Source organism: Panicum virgatum, chromosome 1N (genome assembly GCF_016808335.1).
Source record: "Panicum virgatum strain AP13 chromosome 1N, P.virgatum_v5, whole genome shotgun sequence".
Classification (NCBI taxonomy): Eukaryota; Viridiplantae; Streptophyta; class Magnoliopsida; order Poales; family Poaceae; genus Panicum; species Panicum virgatum.
In genome coordinates this window covers 48,771,068-48,788,821 of record NC_053145.1, presented here as the reverse complement: position 1 = coordinate 48,788,821, position 17,754 = coordinate 48,771,068, and the positions used below count along the sequence as shown (strand labels likewise).

The 17,754-nt window shown below is 50.8% G+C and overlaps 2 protein-coding genes across 3 annotated transcripts; both read left to right on the top strand.

Annotated features, from left to right (window-relative positions):
- Positions 1-5,510: 5,510 nt before the first annotated feature.
- LOC120656313 (vacuolar protein sorting-associated protein 20 homolog 2-like) lies at positions 5,511-9,118 on the top strand. The gene is made up of 6 exons (XM_039934366.1): positions 5,511-5,729; positions 6,656-6,808; positions 6,979-7,131; positions 7,726-7,809; positions 8,520-8,691; positions 8,801-9,118. Exons 1-6 carry the CDS (start codon positions 5,628-5,630, stop codon positions 8,824-8,826), a joined length of 690 nt encoding a protein of 229 aa, XP_039790300.1. The 5' UTR covers positions 5,511-5,627; the 3' UTR covers positions 8,827-9,118.
- A 6,258-nt stretch (positions 9,119-15,376) lies between these two features.
- Positions 15,377-17,653, top strand: LOC120656312 (cytochrome P450 86B1-like). Of its 2 annotated transcripts, none has more exons than XM_039934365.1 (2): positions 15,377-17,101; positions 17,247-17,653. In XM_039934365.1, exons 1-2 carry the CDS (start codon positions 15,517-15,519, stop codon positions 17,282-17,284), a joined length of 1,623 nt encoding a protein of 540 aa, XP_039790299.1. In that variant the 5' UTR covers positions 15,377-15,516; the 3' UTR covers positions 17,285-17,653. The 2 variants fall into 2 exon arrangements, with proteins under 2 accessions (XP_039790299.1, XP_039790298.1); XM_039934364.1 differs by having other exon boundaries at positions 15,377-17,176.
- The last annotated feature ends 101 nt before the right edge of the window (positions 17,654-17,754 follow it).

The following is a 17,754-nucleotide window of genomic DNA, read 5'->3' as shown; positions in this document are numbered from 1 at the left end:
ACCGCTCGCCATGGGAGTTGCTGGGAGCTCAAAATCAACACAGGAGAGAGGAAGAGGGCGACTGGGGAGTGAGGGAAAAAGGATCCTTGGGTCAACAAAGTCTGTCTCGGCCGGTGATTTGGGTGGAGACCAAGGCAGGCGGCAGCTGCGGCTTGTGCCATGGCCATGACTGCGGGAGCTCGGGGCGAGCTTGGTGGAGGGAGGGGGAAGTCAGGGGCGTGGTATCCGGAGGTAGCTGGAGGTCTCGGTTCACTCACCTGCTGGTCGAATCGACAGGCGCGGCCTTCGTCGTGGAGATTGACGGTGGTTCGTGAGTCGGCAGGAGGAGGAAGATGAGCTTGGCTCAGGGCTGTGGCGCACGGCAACGAGCACGGGCAGTGCGAGGTGTCACGGAGGGGCGCTGGTTCGATTTAAAGGCAGGGAAAGGCGGTTCGCGCGGAAAAAAAATCTGGGCCGGTGCTGTGCGCGACGACTTAGCACAGTGCAGCCGCGATATGACGGAGCAGCGCAGCGGTAGGCAGGCTTGGTAGCTTCTTTACGCAAGCCGAAAGCATGGACGTTACAGCAGCACGGCTCTCGGGGACAAGGCAGTTCACTGGCCGAGGCAGGGGACAGGTTGGGCAGCTTCTTCACGCAAGCAAAACAGGGATGCTACAAATTGAGTTTTTATCAGCTCCCGGGAAGGAACAGCGACGAGCTGCGGATGGTGCGAGGCATCACGGTGCAGCACCCGGCTCAAATTATAGGCGGCCAAAAGCGGTTCGTGGCAAAAAAAAATCTCGGCCGGGATCTGTGCGCGGTGACAATGGCACAGCTACGTCGTGCTTGTGTCTTGCTTGTACGTGTGTGTATGCCTATGTGCTGGTAGGTTAGAGGGAAGGGAGATCAGGAGAGGTGGAGGCGATTGGTTGCTTGGAAGATTATGCGAAAAAAATAATTAGGAGGTGATTAGGAAAGAGATGGAGTTTAGATGACTAAGGACTTGAGCTCGAGAGATTAGTTTTGCAATAGTTTTTAAATTCGAGTGGTTTTTGGTTAGTGAATTTTAGGGATGTTACATTTTGATGCTCAAGTATGTAGTTAGGGACGATGTATAGACAAGTTGAACCATACATAATTGCAGATGACGTGCTCCATGTGAACCTCCTTGTCCTGAAGTCCCCGCACCCCGGTTTCCTTGGGGTTGCGGGTGCAGTTGCGGGTACAGTGTGTAAAGGAGTGGATAGTTCCTGGATTCTGCAGGAAGAGTGACCATTGTTAGAGGGAACCATGTAACATTAATGGAGCAAGATTATTTTGTAACTGCAGTTACTTGGGTCGTGCTTTGGTTTATTACCGTAGTCTTTTTACTGCTTATTATTGTTTGCATCGAGTGTTCGCCTCCATGGAGGTTGTACGGTAACTGAACTATCTGTTGAATAAATGTGTTATCAGTCTTCTGGGACTGATATTTGTATCACATTTAGTGGGGATGCTTCACATGAATACCTTTTTCAGTTTTGGATTGTTCTTTTCCGGTTGGGATAACAATTTTCTAGTTTCAGGAATATCTTTTCCAGTTTCAGATCACTGTTCATGGTTCTTTCCGGTTGAACAAAGAATATTCCGGTTTCGGGGTTGCTTTTTTCCGGTTTCGGTTTGGTTCAGCGGCTCGGGGGAGGGGGGCTGGCGCGCTGAATAATATTCAGCACCCAGCTTGCTAAATAGCGCCCCCATATGTGTGTGTGTTGGTCGTTGTTTGCCATTTTTTCCATCCATGTTTCAAATTATTTTCATATCCCCAAATGTCATTCTTTATTTCTACAGTGACAAATATTCCCATATTTTAGAACATTATTCAAGCAAGCCATCCTCTCAAGAGTATTAAAGGGGACAAGAAATAATCATAGCATTGAATTGTCCTCTCTGTTGGGGAGCTAGCTATAGGGATGATGGCGCAAACAGGGAGCTAGCTATAGGGCATGATGGCGCAAATATTCTGAAAACTAGAATGTTGTTGTTTAAGTGTTTTTTGTTGAGGCCATATTGCCATCGCCCATTCATATTTTGTATTGTCGCAGCTAGCACTACCTCTGCATGCAGCATGCATGAGCACCCTATGGTTCGATCCTGGGGCTGATCCAGCGTGAGACTATCCGCACCCCACACCTCCACCACTCCCCCACCTGTTTAGAGCTGTTATTTGGAGTGGAAAACGCTGCAGCCCACACCTCTACGATGAACTCTATGGTGGGGAGAGAGAATGGACACCTCCACGCTTGGAGTGAGAGAAAGACACCTCCACTGCCCTGGCGTGGGCCCTGCGAATGGTGCCATGCCGCACGCGCACCTGGACGGAGAGGTGGGGTGGTTGATACAAATGTATAGAATATTGAGTAGTGGGGTATGGAGTAGAAATGTAGAGTTGATGGAGTGCGGGAGAAATTGGTATGGAGGGAAAAATCTCGATGACTAGGCAAAAATATTCCTTTTAGAGTTGAAATTTGGAGGGGATGGGGTGGAGATAGCCTGAGGGGCTGGGGGGGCCAAGCCTCCTACCCTAGGAACTCCATGGAAAAAAAGGAAATGAGGAGGAAGAAGAAGAGGAAGAGGAGGGGGGGGGGGCTAGGGGAAGGAGAAGAGAGATGGATGCTCTAGTCATATTCCAGGTGTACATCGTCCCTGGGCAATGGATGTCCGTGACCGCGAGGCAGTGGCAACTCTGGTGCCACCACCACGCATCCGCCGCCGTCGAGGATCTGCTCCTCACCGCTGGCCATCCTTGCTGTGTCGAGCGACGCCACGCTGGTGCCCTCCACCGCCACTGCACAGCATATCACCGTAAATGATATTTTGGATACGAACTGCAAATTGAACACAAAAAGAACGGGGATAACTGGATGCACAATTGATTATCATTACTGAATCGGGTATCCTTTTCCCCCCTAACCTAACTAACTATTTAGCAAGTAAGCGGGCATTTTTTTACTAGGAAAGGAGTCTGTTTCTAACATTTACAGATAATGAGTACATAATGAAATCCAACAGAAGTAACATGGCTAGAACTAAATCTGTTGTTTAGTACTCTCAAGTGTAGACAGATTAAACGTCTATTCGATAACAATAGGTGTAAGTGTAATAACATAGAGGTGGAGGATGTATCAGCTTGATTTGTCATTTTGACCTAAGGTAATGGATCTTGTGCTTGGCCTTTTAGCAAGTAGCACAGGAATGTCAACCCAATCAATAAAACATGGAAATAAGCAAGGCATGAGCGAGAAAGCAATAAAAAATGTTTCTTCTTATTATTATTGGAAATGTAAGAAAAACAAAACAGATATTATACCAATATATTGCCTCTTATTTCTTTTGGTCTTATCAGAACTCACTATTAGGGAACTGTGCACTTGGCGGCTTCTTGTTAACCAAAGGGGAGTAGAACACATACAGTTACATGATACTCTATATTTTTTTAGTTGTTAATATAAAACAAAGATGTACCACGTGAAATTTCATTAAGCTCTTTATTTCCTATCTCTTTGACCATATATATGCACTTGGTCATTAGCATCTTACAAAGAGCAGGACATGAAGATGGCCTAAATAAATCATGAGGTACAGTATGAGATCTCTTGAATGATCTTATTTCGATTTTTTTTATCTGAAATACATTTAAAGTGGTCAAGTTTTGGTTAAGCTTGTGCTATCACCGGCAGATGCAAAGTCGGAATTCATAAATCGTTTTAAGTCTTAGAACCACGTGGAACAATTTAGGCCAATGAAATGAAAACACATAAATCCCACAGTGAGGGTAAAATCAGAAAAAAAAGTAAATCATATACTTCCAGTCAGACTATATACTTGGCTGTCATGTGAAAGAAAATAAGTAGAAGGGGATTTATTGTTCAATTCCATTACGCCTGCTAGTGGGTCGGGGGGAAACGGGTTTTTTGGGGCGGGTTTTGATATGGGGTGTGTGTGGATGGGTGGAAACGGGTTCTATATGTCAAAGGGTTGGGGCGGATTGGGGTTAGAGATAAGATGGGTTGGGGGTGGGTCGGGGGACTGCAAGGCGCCCCACCGCGGCGAGCGCCGCGCTGCGCGGCCACCCGGGCGCTTCGCGGCTGCGCCAGAAGCCGACGCCCTGGAAGCTGGCCCAGACCTCCTTCTCGACCTCGGTGAGGTCGTCGTGCCTGGGCGCCCAGTAGCAGAAGTCCATGGCATCGCCATTCCTGTCCTTGGCCACGGCGGCGAGCGCCCTGGGCGTGGCGTCCGCGGAGACGAGGCCGTCCATCTCCTTCTTCTTGGCCTGCGCAGCGCGGGCCGTGCGCCGGCGCCGCCTCCGGGCGCGGATGGCGCGGCGGCAGAGTGCGGCGGGCACCCACACCGCGGAGAGCACGACGAACTCCACCACGGCGTAGGGAAAGCAGCATCACACGGCAGCGCACTCTGCCGCCGTCCCGCCCGCCACCTCCCCGCACTGCGGCTGCTCCCGCGCGCACTCAAAACCCAAGCCAAACCCCAGCCATGCCGCCGGGCGCCGTCCCCACCCTGCTCGGCCTCACACCCCCGCACCCGCACTGCTCCGGCCTCCGCTTCCTTCCCTCCACGGCCACCGCCGGGTCCACCTTCCGCTCCAGGCCCGCATCTTTCGCTCCGCCGTTCCCCAGACCCAGACCCAGCGCTGCCGCCATCCATGCCTCCGCGCCCGCTACCGACTCCTCATTCCCCTCCTCCCCGACCCCGCCCTTGCGGCCATCGGGTCCACCGGAGCCCCCCTCCACCGTGGCCCACACGGGCCGCAGCAAGAAGAAGAACCCCCAAGGCGGGGGCCGAATCGAGGGGAGCGGCGACATGCGGCGGGAGGCCAAGGCGAAGGCGTACGTCCGCAGCCGCCGCATGGGCGAGAACGCCTTCTACTGCCGCAAGCGCCGCGCCGCAGCAGCGGCGGCCGCCGGCCAGGCGGACGTCTTCACCGACGCGCGTGTTGCGTTAAACCCATTTGAGATGGGGCGGTTTGGGTCGGGTGGGGTGGGGTGCCTAATTGAATGGGTGGGGTTGGGTCGGGGCAATCACCTGGTTACATTTGGGTGGGGTTGGGTTTGGGGCGGGTTACAGCCCATTAGCAGGCGTAAATTCGATCGAGGAGGAGAAAGTATCGACCTAGATACAATTTTCCTAATCCTTTGTGTAAAAAGGGAAACAAATTGATCGAGGAAGTTGGAGAAGAAACTTGGTCTCGTTGTCGTTGGGCTTAACTGATTAGTTTTTCGTTTATTTGGTTTGTTTCATTTCTTTTCTTTTTTTGATTGATGAGAGGTTTGTTAAGCAGGCCGGTTTGAAAACTGTCTGGGCTGACGGCCCGTTACTTTGCCCAGATCCAGCCAAAGTTCAGTTGCGGTCTTGCGGATCTGCTTCAAACTTCCACTTTTTTTTTGTTTCTCTCAAAAAAAGAAAAAAAAAAGTTTGCCGGACCAATGTGGTGGGTCCCACCGGAGCACGACCCGACCCGCATCCTCTGCGCCGCCGGCACCAACGGTTCAACTGCTGTGATGCCGTGACCGTCCCGTCCACCTTTTTCCCTCCTCCTCCCCTACTCCGCCGCCGTCACGCCACCTCGCCGCCGGCGCGAACCCCCGTCCGCGGAGATGGGGAACATCTTCGTGAAGAAGCCCAAGATCACGGACGTCGACAGGGCCATCCTCACCCTCAAGACGCAGCGCCGCAAGCTCGCCCAGTTCCAGCAGCAGGTCCGCCGCCTCCCCTCCCTCCTCCCGCTTCCCCTCCCTCCCATTCCGCCGCGCCGTGCCCTGTCCTGAGCTACGGGTGGCCCGTCCCCCGTCGCCCTCGCCTGTATCGGATTCCGGCCGTGGCTCTGTCGCGCCGTGGGGATCGTCTCAGATTCGGTTTCCGCGTCGCTCGCCTCCAGGGGGCGCCGGTGTAGGTGGGAATTGGGATCTGGACTTCGACGGAGCGGGGTCGATTGGTGAATCGAAGGAACTTGCACGCGGAGTTGCTCGTTTTCCTGGTCTCAATTGCGGCGCCTCTGCCTTGATGGGAGTCGTGTCGCAGCACCGATCCAGGTCGAGATATCTGCCTGTGTGATCGGGAGTGAAGAAAATTTGCCTCTACGCTGCAGTCCAGGATGGCCAGTGAGGCCCTGTTTAGATCCCAAAACGCAAAATGCAAAATTTTTGTAAATCGCTTGCATGGTGTGCTAAATGTAGTCGAAAAATAAATCGCATTATACAAATGGACTGTAAATTACGAGACGAATCTAATGAGACTAATTAGGACATGATCATACATTAAATTGCTACAGTAATGCTACAGTAAACATACTCTAATAATGGATTCATTAGGCTCATTAGATTCGTCTCGTAGTTTACAGACGAGATCTGTAATTAGTTTTGTGATTAGTCTACATTTAATACTTCAAATGTTGAAGATTCTCTTCCAAGAATGCAAAAATGCAAAATGCAAAGTGATGTAAAAGCAGCCGCATCAGTTTGTCCAAACAAAAGTGTTGGTACATAAGTTTCTGGAGCGTATCCCAAAAATCGGATTTGCTTCTGCTACACGTTACAGGCCCTCACATTTAATCAGTTCAACACCTTTGCTAGAAGTGTAGAAGTTTCTGATGAGTTTGTCTATGTATGCTTCTCTTCCCTTCCAGCTTGAGAAGGTAATCGAAGCAGAAAAGGAAGCTGCACGGCAGTTGGTTCAACAGAAGAAGAGGGACAGAGCTTTGATTGCTCTGAAGAAGAAGAAAGCTCAGGAAGAGCTGTTGAAACAAGTTGACACATGGCAAATGAATGTTGAACAACAGGTTTGTGGTTCATTCAAATAATAGTTTCTTACTATCAATCAAATACTGTTGTAGTGTTGTGTAGGGCCGGAGTTTCACGTTTCTTGTTCAAATCAATTGGAGTTAATAAGCATTGGGTTTCTTAATTTGATGCATAATAGTCTGACAGAGTTTTTCGTTGTTTGCTTTAGCTGACAGACATTGAACTAGCAAGTAAACAAAAGGCTGTATTTGAAAGCCTGAAGGCTGGAAATGCTGCCCTTAAGTCTATACAGAATGAGATAAACATTGATGATGTCCAAAAGCTGATGGATGATACAGCCGAGGCTAAGGCTTATCAAGATGTAAGTTCAGCTAACTCTCTCTTTACATTTATGTGATCGTTTCTATATGTGTGCTTTGCATTTGGAGTTCATCCCCTGCTAATCATTTTGGGAGTTATTGTCTTTGCTAAGCTACTCCATTTGCAGTTTATATAGTTAAATTACATACAACTGCACCTCAGATCAGATGCTTTGAGGGTCCAATATTTCATTCATTTGTTTACAACTTGTTATACTGTATAGGCATTGTGATAGCAACATTCTAAAGTGACATTATGGAGTGCACCCATATCCTGTCTGAATCAACAAGTATCGACCTGTTTCAATACAGTTGTTAGGTGCAACTTTGATCTCATGCCTATTCTCCTATTTTCATCAAAACTAGTTTTGGGCATGGTTATATGGTTGGATCTAGGTAGTAAATGACTAAATATGATTGGGTCTACCATCTATCACCCCTATGAGTATGAGTTATGACCTATATACAAGTAGTTCTATCTTCTCCTTTCCTTTTTAGGGCTTGCTTTTTGTTGAATTGTTGTTATGATGCCCCAACTGCAAGTGTGTGGGTCTATTCATTCTTATGGTGATTTATCCAATCACGGTTGGTTTCAGGAAATAAATGCTGTTCTAGGCGAGCAGCTATCGGCTGAGGATGAAGAAGCTGTTATGGCTGAGTTTGAGAATTTGGAAGCTCAGGTTTGTTCAAAAAAAACTTAGATTTCTTATCTGTTGGAAGGCCACCAAAATTCTGCAACTTAAATAGAGGAGACTGAAATTCTAGTTTTGAGCAGATTTAAATTGTATCACTCATGGTCAATAAGTCCTCCCCTCTCATTTATATACTCCCTCCATCCAAGTATGATAGATATATTTCCATATGGCACAATGACCAAGGGCACCAAGTGTGCTTATCGATCTCATAAATGCAACATAGACTTTTTGTTGGTCCTCCAATGTTTTAACTAGGAACTCCTTGTTTCTAGTGCTATTTATTGCCACAACCCATGCCAATAGCAAATATAGCTATCATTTTTGAACATTTGAAGTTTGGAAATATATCTATCATACTTGGATGGAGGGAGTATAAAGGTTCTATATAGTTCTTGCTCATGCTGAGTCATAAATGGGCTAAGTAACCACCTAATTCCCAAGTTATCGCAGTAGCCATTAGGGAGCTTAATCTCTGATTAGTCTCTCTCCCAACATTCTCAGCTATTTTGATTCAATTTTATCTATTCACGAGAGCACTTCTTGCAAGGCCCAAAAATGTTTTTGCCTGGCCACTTGCTCCATCTTGAGCAATCGCACAAAAGATTCAGATTCTGAACTGAGATGCAGACCGTTCTGTTTCTGTCTCGCTAGTTTCAACTCTATCTTCAAACCTTTTACATTGCCTTCCTTTTCAGCTTGCCGTCGAGTCTTTGCCAGACGCTCCTGTTACTGAAGTACGGCCTGAAGAGAAAATGAAAGCACCAGCTGACACAGAAGCTGCATCTGAGGACATTGATGAGGTTATTGAGCTTCCTGATGTGCCTACGAAAGTGCCAGAGAGACCAGAAGCTCCTGAAAAAACGAAAGGTTCTGACCTCATGTTATTATCACCCACAATACTTTCATCAGTCTGTTTTCTTTCTATTAGGTGCATCTTTTTTGTATTGTGCGCTGATGATATATTTTGTACCAACAGTTTTGGAAGAGCCGCTACCTGCGTAGTGGATGGAGCTGAGATGAATAGGGCACTCTCGGTTTGCAGTTGTAACATACCCATCATTTCATTGTACCACCCCATTTTCAGCCATCTCAGAATTTTATTCTGTACAGCATGAAAAAAAAAGTTGTTGCTCTCGACTATTGATTATTGCCAGGTTGGATTTCGCAGTCTCCATTTATAGTACATAATGTTTTGGGTGCATTTCTGTTTCTGCTGAAGTTCTGAAGCACGTGCCTTTTGTTCCGTAAGACACTGAATATATATGATTGTGTTCAAAGCTGTAAAAGATGTGACCTTTCCGGGTGTCACCTGTTGCCTGATCTTAATTGATGCAGCGTGTAAGATACCCATTTCATTCGTGCCGTGCGTGCGTCCCGGCACTTGATCAGAGCTCGTCCATATCGATTATATTGAACTGCTGCCCGTATCCTTTTGCTGTTGTCTGCGGTTCTGTTTTTCCCGTTGGGCCAGTATGGAAGCGTTAGGAAATTCAGCATGCATCCTGTGTAGTACAATTCGGACCCCAAAAATAAGCTGTTGCATGCACTGTGGTATGCTCTAGGAGGGCAGATTTTGGAGAAATCTTAGTTGTGTGCTATTTCCGTTCTCTTGTATAGATGACGTGTGTCCTGAACGTCACATGCTTAAACGGAGGAATTTCATGTACGCTCTAGTGTGTTCTTCCGGATGTAACAGCTCAACCGTGACACACGCAGCAGCACTGTAGCGAGCGATCACCTCTACAAATTGGGAACTCAAATTCGTGCGTCGAATCATCACGAAAAGAAAGGAAAAACCTGAAGAAAACTGCAGGTCACACGCGCGCGCGCCGTACTGTTCCACGCCCGTCGCCCATGTTAATGCGGATGGGGGTGTGTTGATAGCAGGGTTTAACTTTTCGCCGAAATTTCGGTTTTTTTTTCGTTTCCGCTAGTTACCGGGATCCGAAATTTCGGTATTTTTCGATATATTTCATTTCAAAATTCAAAATTCAACAAATTTCGTCCGAAATCCACCGAAATTCACCGAAATTTCGGAACGAAATTTCGTTTCCACTAAACACCGGGATTTCATCGGAAAACAAAATGGTTAACCCTGGTTGATAGTTGCAGAGCACACACTCGACGGCGCCCCTTACCACTTGCGGAACTGCATGGTACCCGGAGCCGCGATAACAGAAACGGATGCACGACAGCGACGCGGCGGTCAGTTTCCGAATCAATTCTGAAAAGGGGGTCTGCCGGAGCAGGACGACGACTGGCTGCTACGATCTGCCTGGCGTTGTGGTGCCTGCCAAGTGCCAACCCATGCATCATCGATCCTGCGAGCGCGAGGAGGAGCTCCATGGAGGTTGCTGCTTTGTCCTCTGTCGGTCCGATTGGACGCTTGAGCTACCCGGCCGGGCGGCTGCTGGAGTTCTCTGCTCTCCCATGCCTGCGGCCTGCCTGCCTCCGATCTCCGTATGATTTCTGGGCGCCGCCGGTGCAGCGGATGGAGCGCGTAGCTGCCACATCGCCACGTTGCTTTGCAATGCAGGTGGTTGGTGCCAGAGCTTTTCTAGTTGTGTATCTCTATAGTCTATACCTTCCTATACTATAGGGCCGTTTAGATTTTTAGAGCCGTTTGACCACTAATTAGAAGTATTAAATATAAATTAATTATAAAACTAATTACACGGATGGACGGGAAATCGCGAGACGAATCTATTATGGCTAATTAATCTGTCATTAGAGGTTGGTTACTGTAGCACAACATTGTCTAATCATTGCATAATTAGGTCCATTAGATTCGTCTCGCGATTTCACCCGGGGTTATGGAATGGGTTTTGTCAATTATCGATATTTAATACTCCAAATTAGTGGTCAAACATTGCAAGTTACTGTAGCGCGTGAAAATTTTTGAGAACTAAACGTTCCTTTTTCCAGCCGGAGAAACCACTCGAGGTGTAGTAAGGGTAAGGCGCAGCGGGCATGTAACGATGTAGGGCCTGTTTGGCAGGGCTCCGGCTCCACCAAAAACAGCTCCGGCTTCTCTGGTGGAGCGGCTTCTCTAGTGGAGCTAGAGCCGTTTTGTAAAGCGTTTAGCAAAACGGCTTCATGCCGATTTTTATGAATGGATAGAACATGTGAAATGTCCAATATGCCCTTTGCTATTTGACATGTTTGTGTACTAAATTATATATGTTTGTACCGAGTTTAAACCTTGAAGTCATGTGAAAATAAATAAATAGGTAAATAAATAAATAGAAATATTAGTTAGGTAATAATAATTTATCTTCTCATAATAATAGTTTGTCTTCTCAATCGTCACATGAATCATATAACCATGGATACAAGCTCATGATGATCTAGTTATTGCCCGTGCAAGGTCATCACGGAATCTATCCATAGACAAATCTCTAGATTCTGGAGTTGATGTATCTCCTGCATTTTGGATCAGTCGACTTCTTTTATGCCTTTCCGGTATAGTGGGCATATAATCTGGATCCCGATCACATTTAGCAAAATGTTTATCTTGCGCATTATTCTCACGAATGAAGTTATGGAGGCACATGGTTGCAGCAACAATCATCTTTTGCTTTTCCATTGGGAAACTAGGCATCTTGAGAAGTAATCTCCACTTCATTTTTAACACACCAAAAGCACGCTCTACTGCATTGCGAATACTTGAATGCAAATGGTCAAAGTGTTCGTGCTCACCACTTGGAGCAGGACCTTTCTTCCAATCTGGAATATGATACCTTGCACCCTTGAATGGTGCCAAGTATTCAGGCCTATTTTGGTAGCCAGCATCAACAACGTAATATTTTCCTAAAATAAAGTAAAAAAATTATATGAGCTACTTACAAATAATTTACATGTGCAGACTTGTGAGTACAACCAATGTTCATACCTGCCAAGAATTCAGTACCATAAGTTACTACATCAAGTTACTACACAATCCATTTGAAGTACTGCCCATTCCATTGTGATAAAATGCAAGCACACAATGGGTTCCATGTTCACATTCTAATGCATGATACGGCACTCCAATATTATCTAGAAATTTGGTAGCAAGGGAAGTGTTCTTACATTGGATCAGTGAGATCAATGTCGACGGTAGCACTGGCAGCACGAGCCGCTGCCCGCGGACTAGGTGCACGGCCACCACGTCATGCTCGTCAGCGAGCAGGGACTGCTTCAGCGGCCTCTGCTTCTCCTATGGTTGCATGGTTCCCGATGGATGTCGAAGCCGGCGCCGTCGCTGCAGTCAACACGCTAGCGAGCCACTCCGGCCCGAGTGCCGCCGCCGCCGCTACGTTGGTCCACCAATCCAGCAACCCACCTGCCATGCCCCCCCTCCGCCAAGCACGCCGACGCTAGGCAGGAACGTGGTTGGGGCTGCCGCCGAGGAGTTCGGCCACGCCGCGTCCGCGCTCCTCCACCGCGTTGCACCTTGGCCGGCCGTCGCGCCTCCTCCTGGGCGCAGAGTGCCATCCGGCTCGTAGGAGAACCCTCCGCCGCCCCCAATGCCCGGATCGAGCTCTGCAGGTGTGGATCCATCCATTTTGCTCGCCTGAGTGCACTCCCGGCGTGCCGCCGGCCGGCGGAGGGGGTTCATCGGGCGCCGCCGATCGGTTTCCGAGTGGGGGAGAGAAGCGTCGTTCTGTTTCGCGTGGACTGGGGAGCGAGGCAGCCGCGCCGAAGCGTCTTTTTTTCCCGAGGGCAGTGGCAAAATTGGTGTAATTAATTGGAAGTTATGGGGCAAATTGGGAGCACACCCGTGGGCCTCAAGACGGAGCCGCGAGAAGCCTCCTTTCCCTGGCTCCGTCGCTGCTACGGGAGCCGGTTGCAGCTCCATGTCCAGCTTCATCAGACCTGGAGCACATCAAATTTCCACCCTTTGCCAGGGCTCCGGCTGAAGCTGGCTTTGGAGCCGGCCGTGGAGCACTGGCAAAAGCCCCGTAGTGTATGGGCGCCGATGGAATGGATGCACCACGACACCCTTCGTTTAATTGCATGCCTGAACGCTCACGAAAATGTTCAGCTGGCAGAACCCGGCCACTATGCTTTGCCAGTTAGTTGCCGAAACGAGCAGATCGGAAGCTCTTGGAATTTATTGTGCAAACCAAGGCCGTTGACCGCCGATCAATGCCGGTTACCACTTCGGGTCTCGCCATGCAGTTTCACCAACCAGCTCGCGATTACCCGTCAACCCTGCCCCGCATGCGGTGCCTAGAAATTAAAAGAACCTTCATCCGCCCGGGGTGAAACCCTAACTAAATACCTGCTTTCTAAATAACTTATACGACTATATAGTCCATCTGGATGCCGATACGTACGTACATGTGCGTTACGTGTATTTGAGCTTTTTGCGTTGTTTATTTCCTTTAAGATATAATTATATGATAATATAATAATCTATAGATAGCGTGGCTAGACACGTAGACGACGCTAGAAGGCGTCTCATTTTCCCTCATCTTTTCAACAAACTAAATAAATAACGGAGTATCACGTTTTTTATGCCTTGAATATCTCGCTTTGAATGCCCGTGCAAGAGGATGGTGCTCAGTTTGTTTTTTCTTTTTTTCAAACGCAAAAATGATTCTCAATTTCTCAGGAGCCGCGGCTGCAAATAGGCTGGGAACTATACTATACCCACTCCTATTCATTCTCATGAGTGAAATTAATATTACTCACTCCACTCCAAACTGTCACCACCACACACCAACCTAGCTCAAACATTTCAGCTCATAATGTACTAAACTATTAGCCAAACTATTATTACAACCTAATATGAAATTGTTTCCCATAAAAAAATATAGTGTATTTGCACAGAGTAACTGCTAGTCATATTGAGTCATCTCCAAAAAAAAATTTAATCAAATACGATAAAATTTATAGTGTGAACGCGAGGTTTTATTTCTAGGGTTTGACTCTCTTTACGTGGGGCCCACATGTAGGTCTACCTACACTGCTTTGCATAGAGTAGCTGCCAGCCATACTGAGTCATCTTCAACAACTTTTGATCAATTTGATATAATTTTATAGTGTGATTGCGAGATTTCATTTCCGGGGTCCGACTCTTAACATGGGGTCCACGTGTAATTCTAGTCACCCTACTTTGCAAAGAGTAGATGCTAGTCATATTGAGTCATCACCAATAAATTTCAGTCAATTTTGATAAAATTTTATAGTGTGAACGCAAGGTTTTATTTTCAGGATCCGGCTCTTGACACGGTCCCTCATGTAGATCTAACCACACTGCTTTGCACGGAGTAGCTGCCAATCATATTATGTCATCTCCAACAAATTTCAGTTAATTTAATAAAATTTTATGGTGTGAATGCATGATTTTAAATTTTAGGGTCTGGCTCTCAACGCGGGACCGATATTTATATATAGTCATATTGTTCTGCACAGAGTATACATTTCAACCCATCCCATCCCACCCTAACCCTTATATATTTACATAGAACTCGCTCCACCCTGCTCCATTACCTAATACAATCCATTTTAATCCATCCAAATATACTCCCTATCAAACTATTTCAACCCAACCCATTTGGAGGGCTGGCGCGGCAGCAACACGCGGAAGGCGCCGGCGTGCCGCCGGCCGGGCGTCGTCAGCGCACCGCGGGCCACAGGCGCGGCGCCCGCCTCCTCTTTCTTGAACAGCGACACGGGCCCTTTCGACGCTGTCGCTCTCGCTTCCCGGGCGGTTCAGGGAGGCGCGCGCGGCGCCGGTGCTGGACCTGGACGTCCCAGCCCGCGGCCGGATCGGCGTGAGGGAATTATGTGTGCTCCAGCTCGCGTTCGTTGCTTGGGGGCAGCGTCTCGTTTTGGACAGTATTATCCCAAAGCGAGCCGTGTCACGCGTTTGGCGAGCTCCGTCGATTTTTTTTTTCTTTTGGCACCTGTCGTAAGCGTGGAACGAAGCTCACGTACGTGTACGTCGGTATCGACGTGGTGCGCAGCGTGCGGTGGTCGCTATTAGCTATAGCTACATGTACAAACTTTCACACGTAGTGGGTTGCCAGCGACGCGCGCCGGCGGGTAGCTTGGCAACAAGACCGTGCGTGACGCTCGTCGTAAGCTCGGGCAGCAGTGTCTGTCCGTGCATACACTGCAACAAACCCCACGAGGACATGCATGCATGCCGCGGGGATCGGTCGAAGCCCGGCCGCTTCCCCAGCGCGCGCATGGGCACTTGGGAAGAACGAAGAATTTCGCGTTCCGAGGGCGGGCATCCAGCACATCAATGCGGCGGTTCGCCCCTTCCCTCTCCAACCCAGTTTCCCTAACCGCTCGACTAGACCGGGCGGCCGCCGCGCGCATCCCCCTACCCGGCTACGTACCCCGCACAGCCACTCCTCGATCGGCTCGCGGGTCCCATTTGGATCGGGTACCCGTCGGTCTCAACCCCCGGCGAGCACGTACACGCGATACACCAACCACCAAGCATGCATAGGCCGGCGCACCACCAGCTCGCTCACTCCCCGGCCCAGCGAGCGAGCGGGCTAGCTCGCGCGTGTATAAATACCCGGGGGGAGCTCGAGCTCACGGCCAGCAGCATCGTCCAAAGCAGCTGATAACCTAGCTAGCTCATCGATCGATCGATCTTGTTGCCACCTCGATCTCCACTGCTAGCTGCCCGCCGCCGACGCCGACGCCGATCAGCAGCAGCTTGGCGCGGCGAGCTGAGCCAGCGACATGGCACGCGAACTCGTGGACATGGCGGTGCGCTTCCTGCGGGAGTACGTGCGGGCGTCGGACCTGGCCGTGGCGGCGGCGGTGTTGTTCGCCTGCAGCGCGGCCCGGAGCCGCCTGGCCACCAAGCCCGGCGCGCCGATGCTGTGGCCGGTGTTCGGCATCCTCCCCGCGCTCTTCGCGCACTTCGACGACCTCTACGACTGGGGATCGGCGACGCTGGCCCGGGCCGGCGGCACGTTCCCGTACCGCGGGATGTGGGGCGGCGGCTCCAAGGGCGTCATCACCTCCGTCCCCGCCAACGTCGAGCACGTCCTCAAGACCAACTTCGCCAACTACCCCAAGGGGCCCTACTACCGGGAGCGCTTCGCGGAGCTGCTCGGCGACGGCATCTTCAACGCCGACGGCGACGCGTGGCGCGCGCAGCGCCGGGCCGCCTCCGCCGAGATGCACTCGGCGCGGTTCATCGAGTTCTCGGCGGCCACCATCGCCGGCCTGGTGCGCGGCAAGCTGGTGCCGCTGCTGGAGGCGCTCGCCGAGCGCGGGGCCGCCGTGGACCTGCAGGATGTGCTGCTCCGGTTCACCTTCGACAACATCTGCGCCGCCGCGTTCGGGGTCGACGCCGGGTGCCTCGCCGAGGGCCTCCCCGACGTGCCGTTCGCGCGCGCGTTCGAGCGCGCCACGGAGCTCTCGCTGGCGCGCTTCGTCACCCCGCCCTTCGTGTGGAAGGCCAAGCGCCTGCTCGGGGTCGGCAGCGAGCGCGCGCTCGTGGAGGCCACCCGCGCCGTGCGGGGGTTCGCCGAGCGGACCGTCGCCGAGCGCCGCGCCGAGCTCAGCAAGACGGGGGCCCTGGCCGGCCGCTGCGACCTGCTCTCGCGGCTCATGTCGTCGCCGCCGCCCCCCGACTGCCCCGGGGGCTTCTCCGACGAGTTCCTGCGGGACTTCTGCATCAGCTTCATCCTCGCGGGCCGCGACACCAGCTCCGTGGCGCTGGCCTGGTTCTTCTGGCTCCTCGCGTCCCACCCGGACGTGGAGTCCCGCGTCCTCGCCGACATCGCCCGCGCCGGCGGCAGCGACGCCACGGGCGGCGGCAGCAGAATGGAGTACCTCCACGCGGCCCTGACGGAGTCCATGCGGCTGTACCCTCCGGTGCCCGCCGACTTCAAGGAGGCCCTGGAGGACGACGTGCTCCCCGACGGCACGGCGGTGCGCGCGGGGCAGCGGGTGATCTACTACACGTACGCCATGGGGCGGGACAAGGCGTCGTGGGGCCCCGACTGCCTGGAGTTCCGGCCGGAGCGGTGGCTGGACGGGCGCGGCGCCTTCGCCGGCGGCGCCGAGAGCCCCTACAAGTACGCGGTGTTCAACGCGGGGCCCAGGCTGTGCGTCGGGAAGCGCTTCGCCTACGCGCAGATGAAGGCGGTGGCGGCGGCCGTGCTGGCGCGGTTTCGGGTGGAGGTGCTGCCGGGGCAGGCGGAGGCCGTCAGGCCCAAGCTCAACACCACGCTCTACATGCGGCGCGGCCTCATGGTGCGCTTCGCCGCCAGGGAGCAGCGCCACGAGCCGGGCCGCGCCGTGCCGGCCGCTGGTGGGTGCTCCATTAAACGCGGGCGGCCTAAAGCTGCAATTGAGCGGGACGGTTCCGTTCGTGCGTCCAGAATTGGTAGTATTTCCCGAGCATGCATCTATGGTTACCAACCTTCTCATGGATCCATGGGTTTCTTGTCGAGCAGGGGAGGAAGAGACTGACGTGGGGACGACGACCAGCTGAAGCACACACGAAGCTGTGGAAGAGTCGAAGAGAATAAGCCGCAGGTCGCTCAGATCGAGGGGGTGAGGATGGTATCAATACGTGCTGGTTGAGGGGACTAGGGTCATGTGAGTCGGTAAAGCGTATGTATCTAGTGTCATATATATGGACGTACAAGGGGTATATATACTTATTATATACGTGGTGTATGTACGTGCGTGTTTCTCGCTGTGTGTGTAAGTTGTGTCGTGTTGACGCAGTTCCAATGAAAATCGCAGAACTGCGTTCCCAAATGAACAGATGCGTGTGTGTGTGTGTGATAAGTTCTTTTATTTTTTATATAAACTGTGTATAATAACAAGTGGAGGGGGCCAATTGTTCCACCGCAAATATACTTTCTCGAAAAAATACTCATTTGCAAAGTGCTAGAATATACGTGCACCTGAAAAATTTGCTATTTGCATGATTTTTTATTTTATAAAACGAGTTTG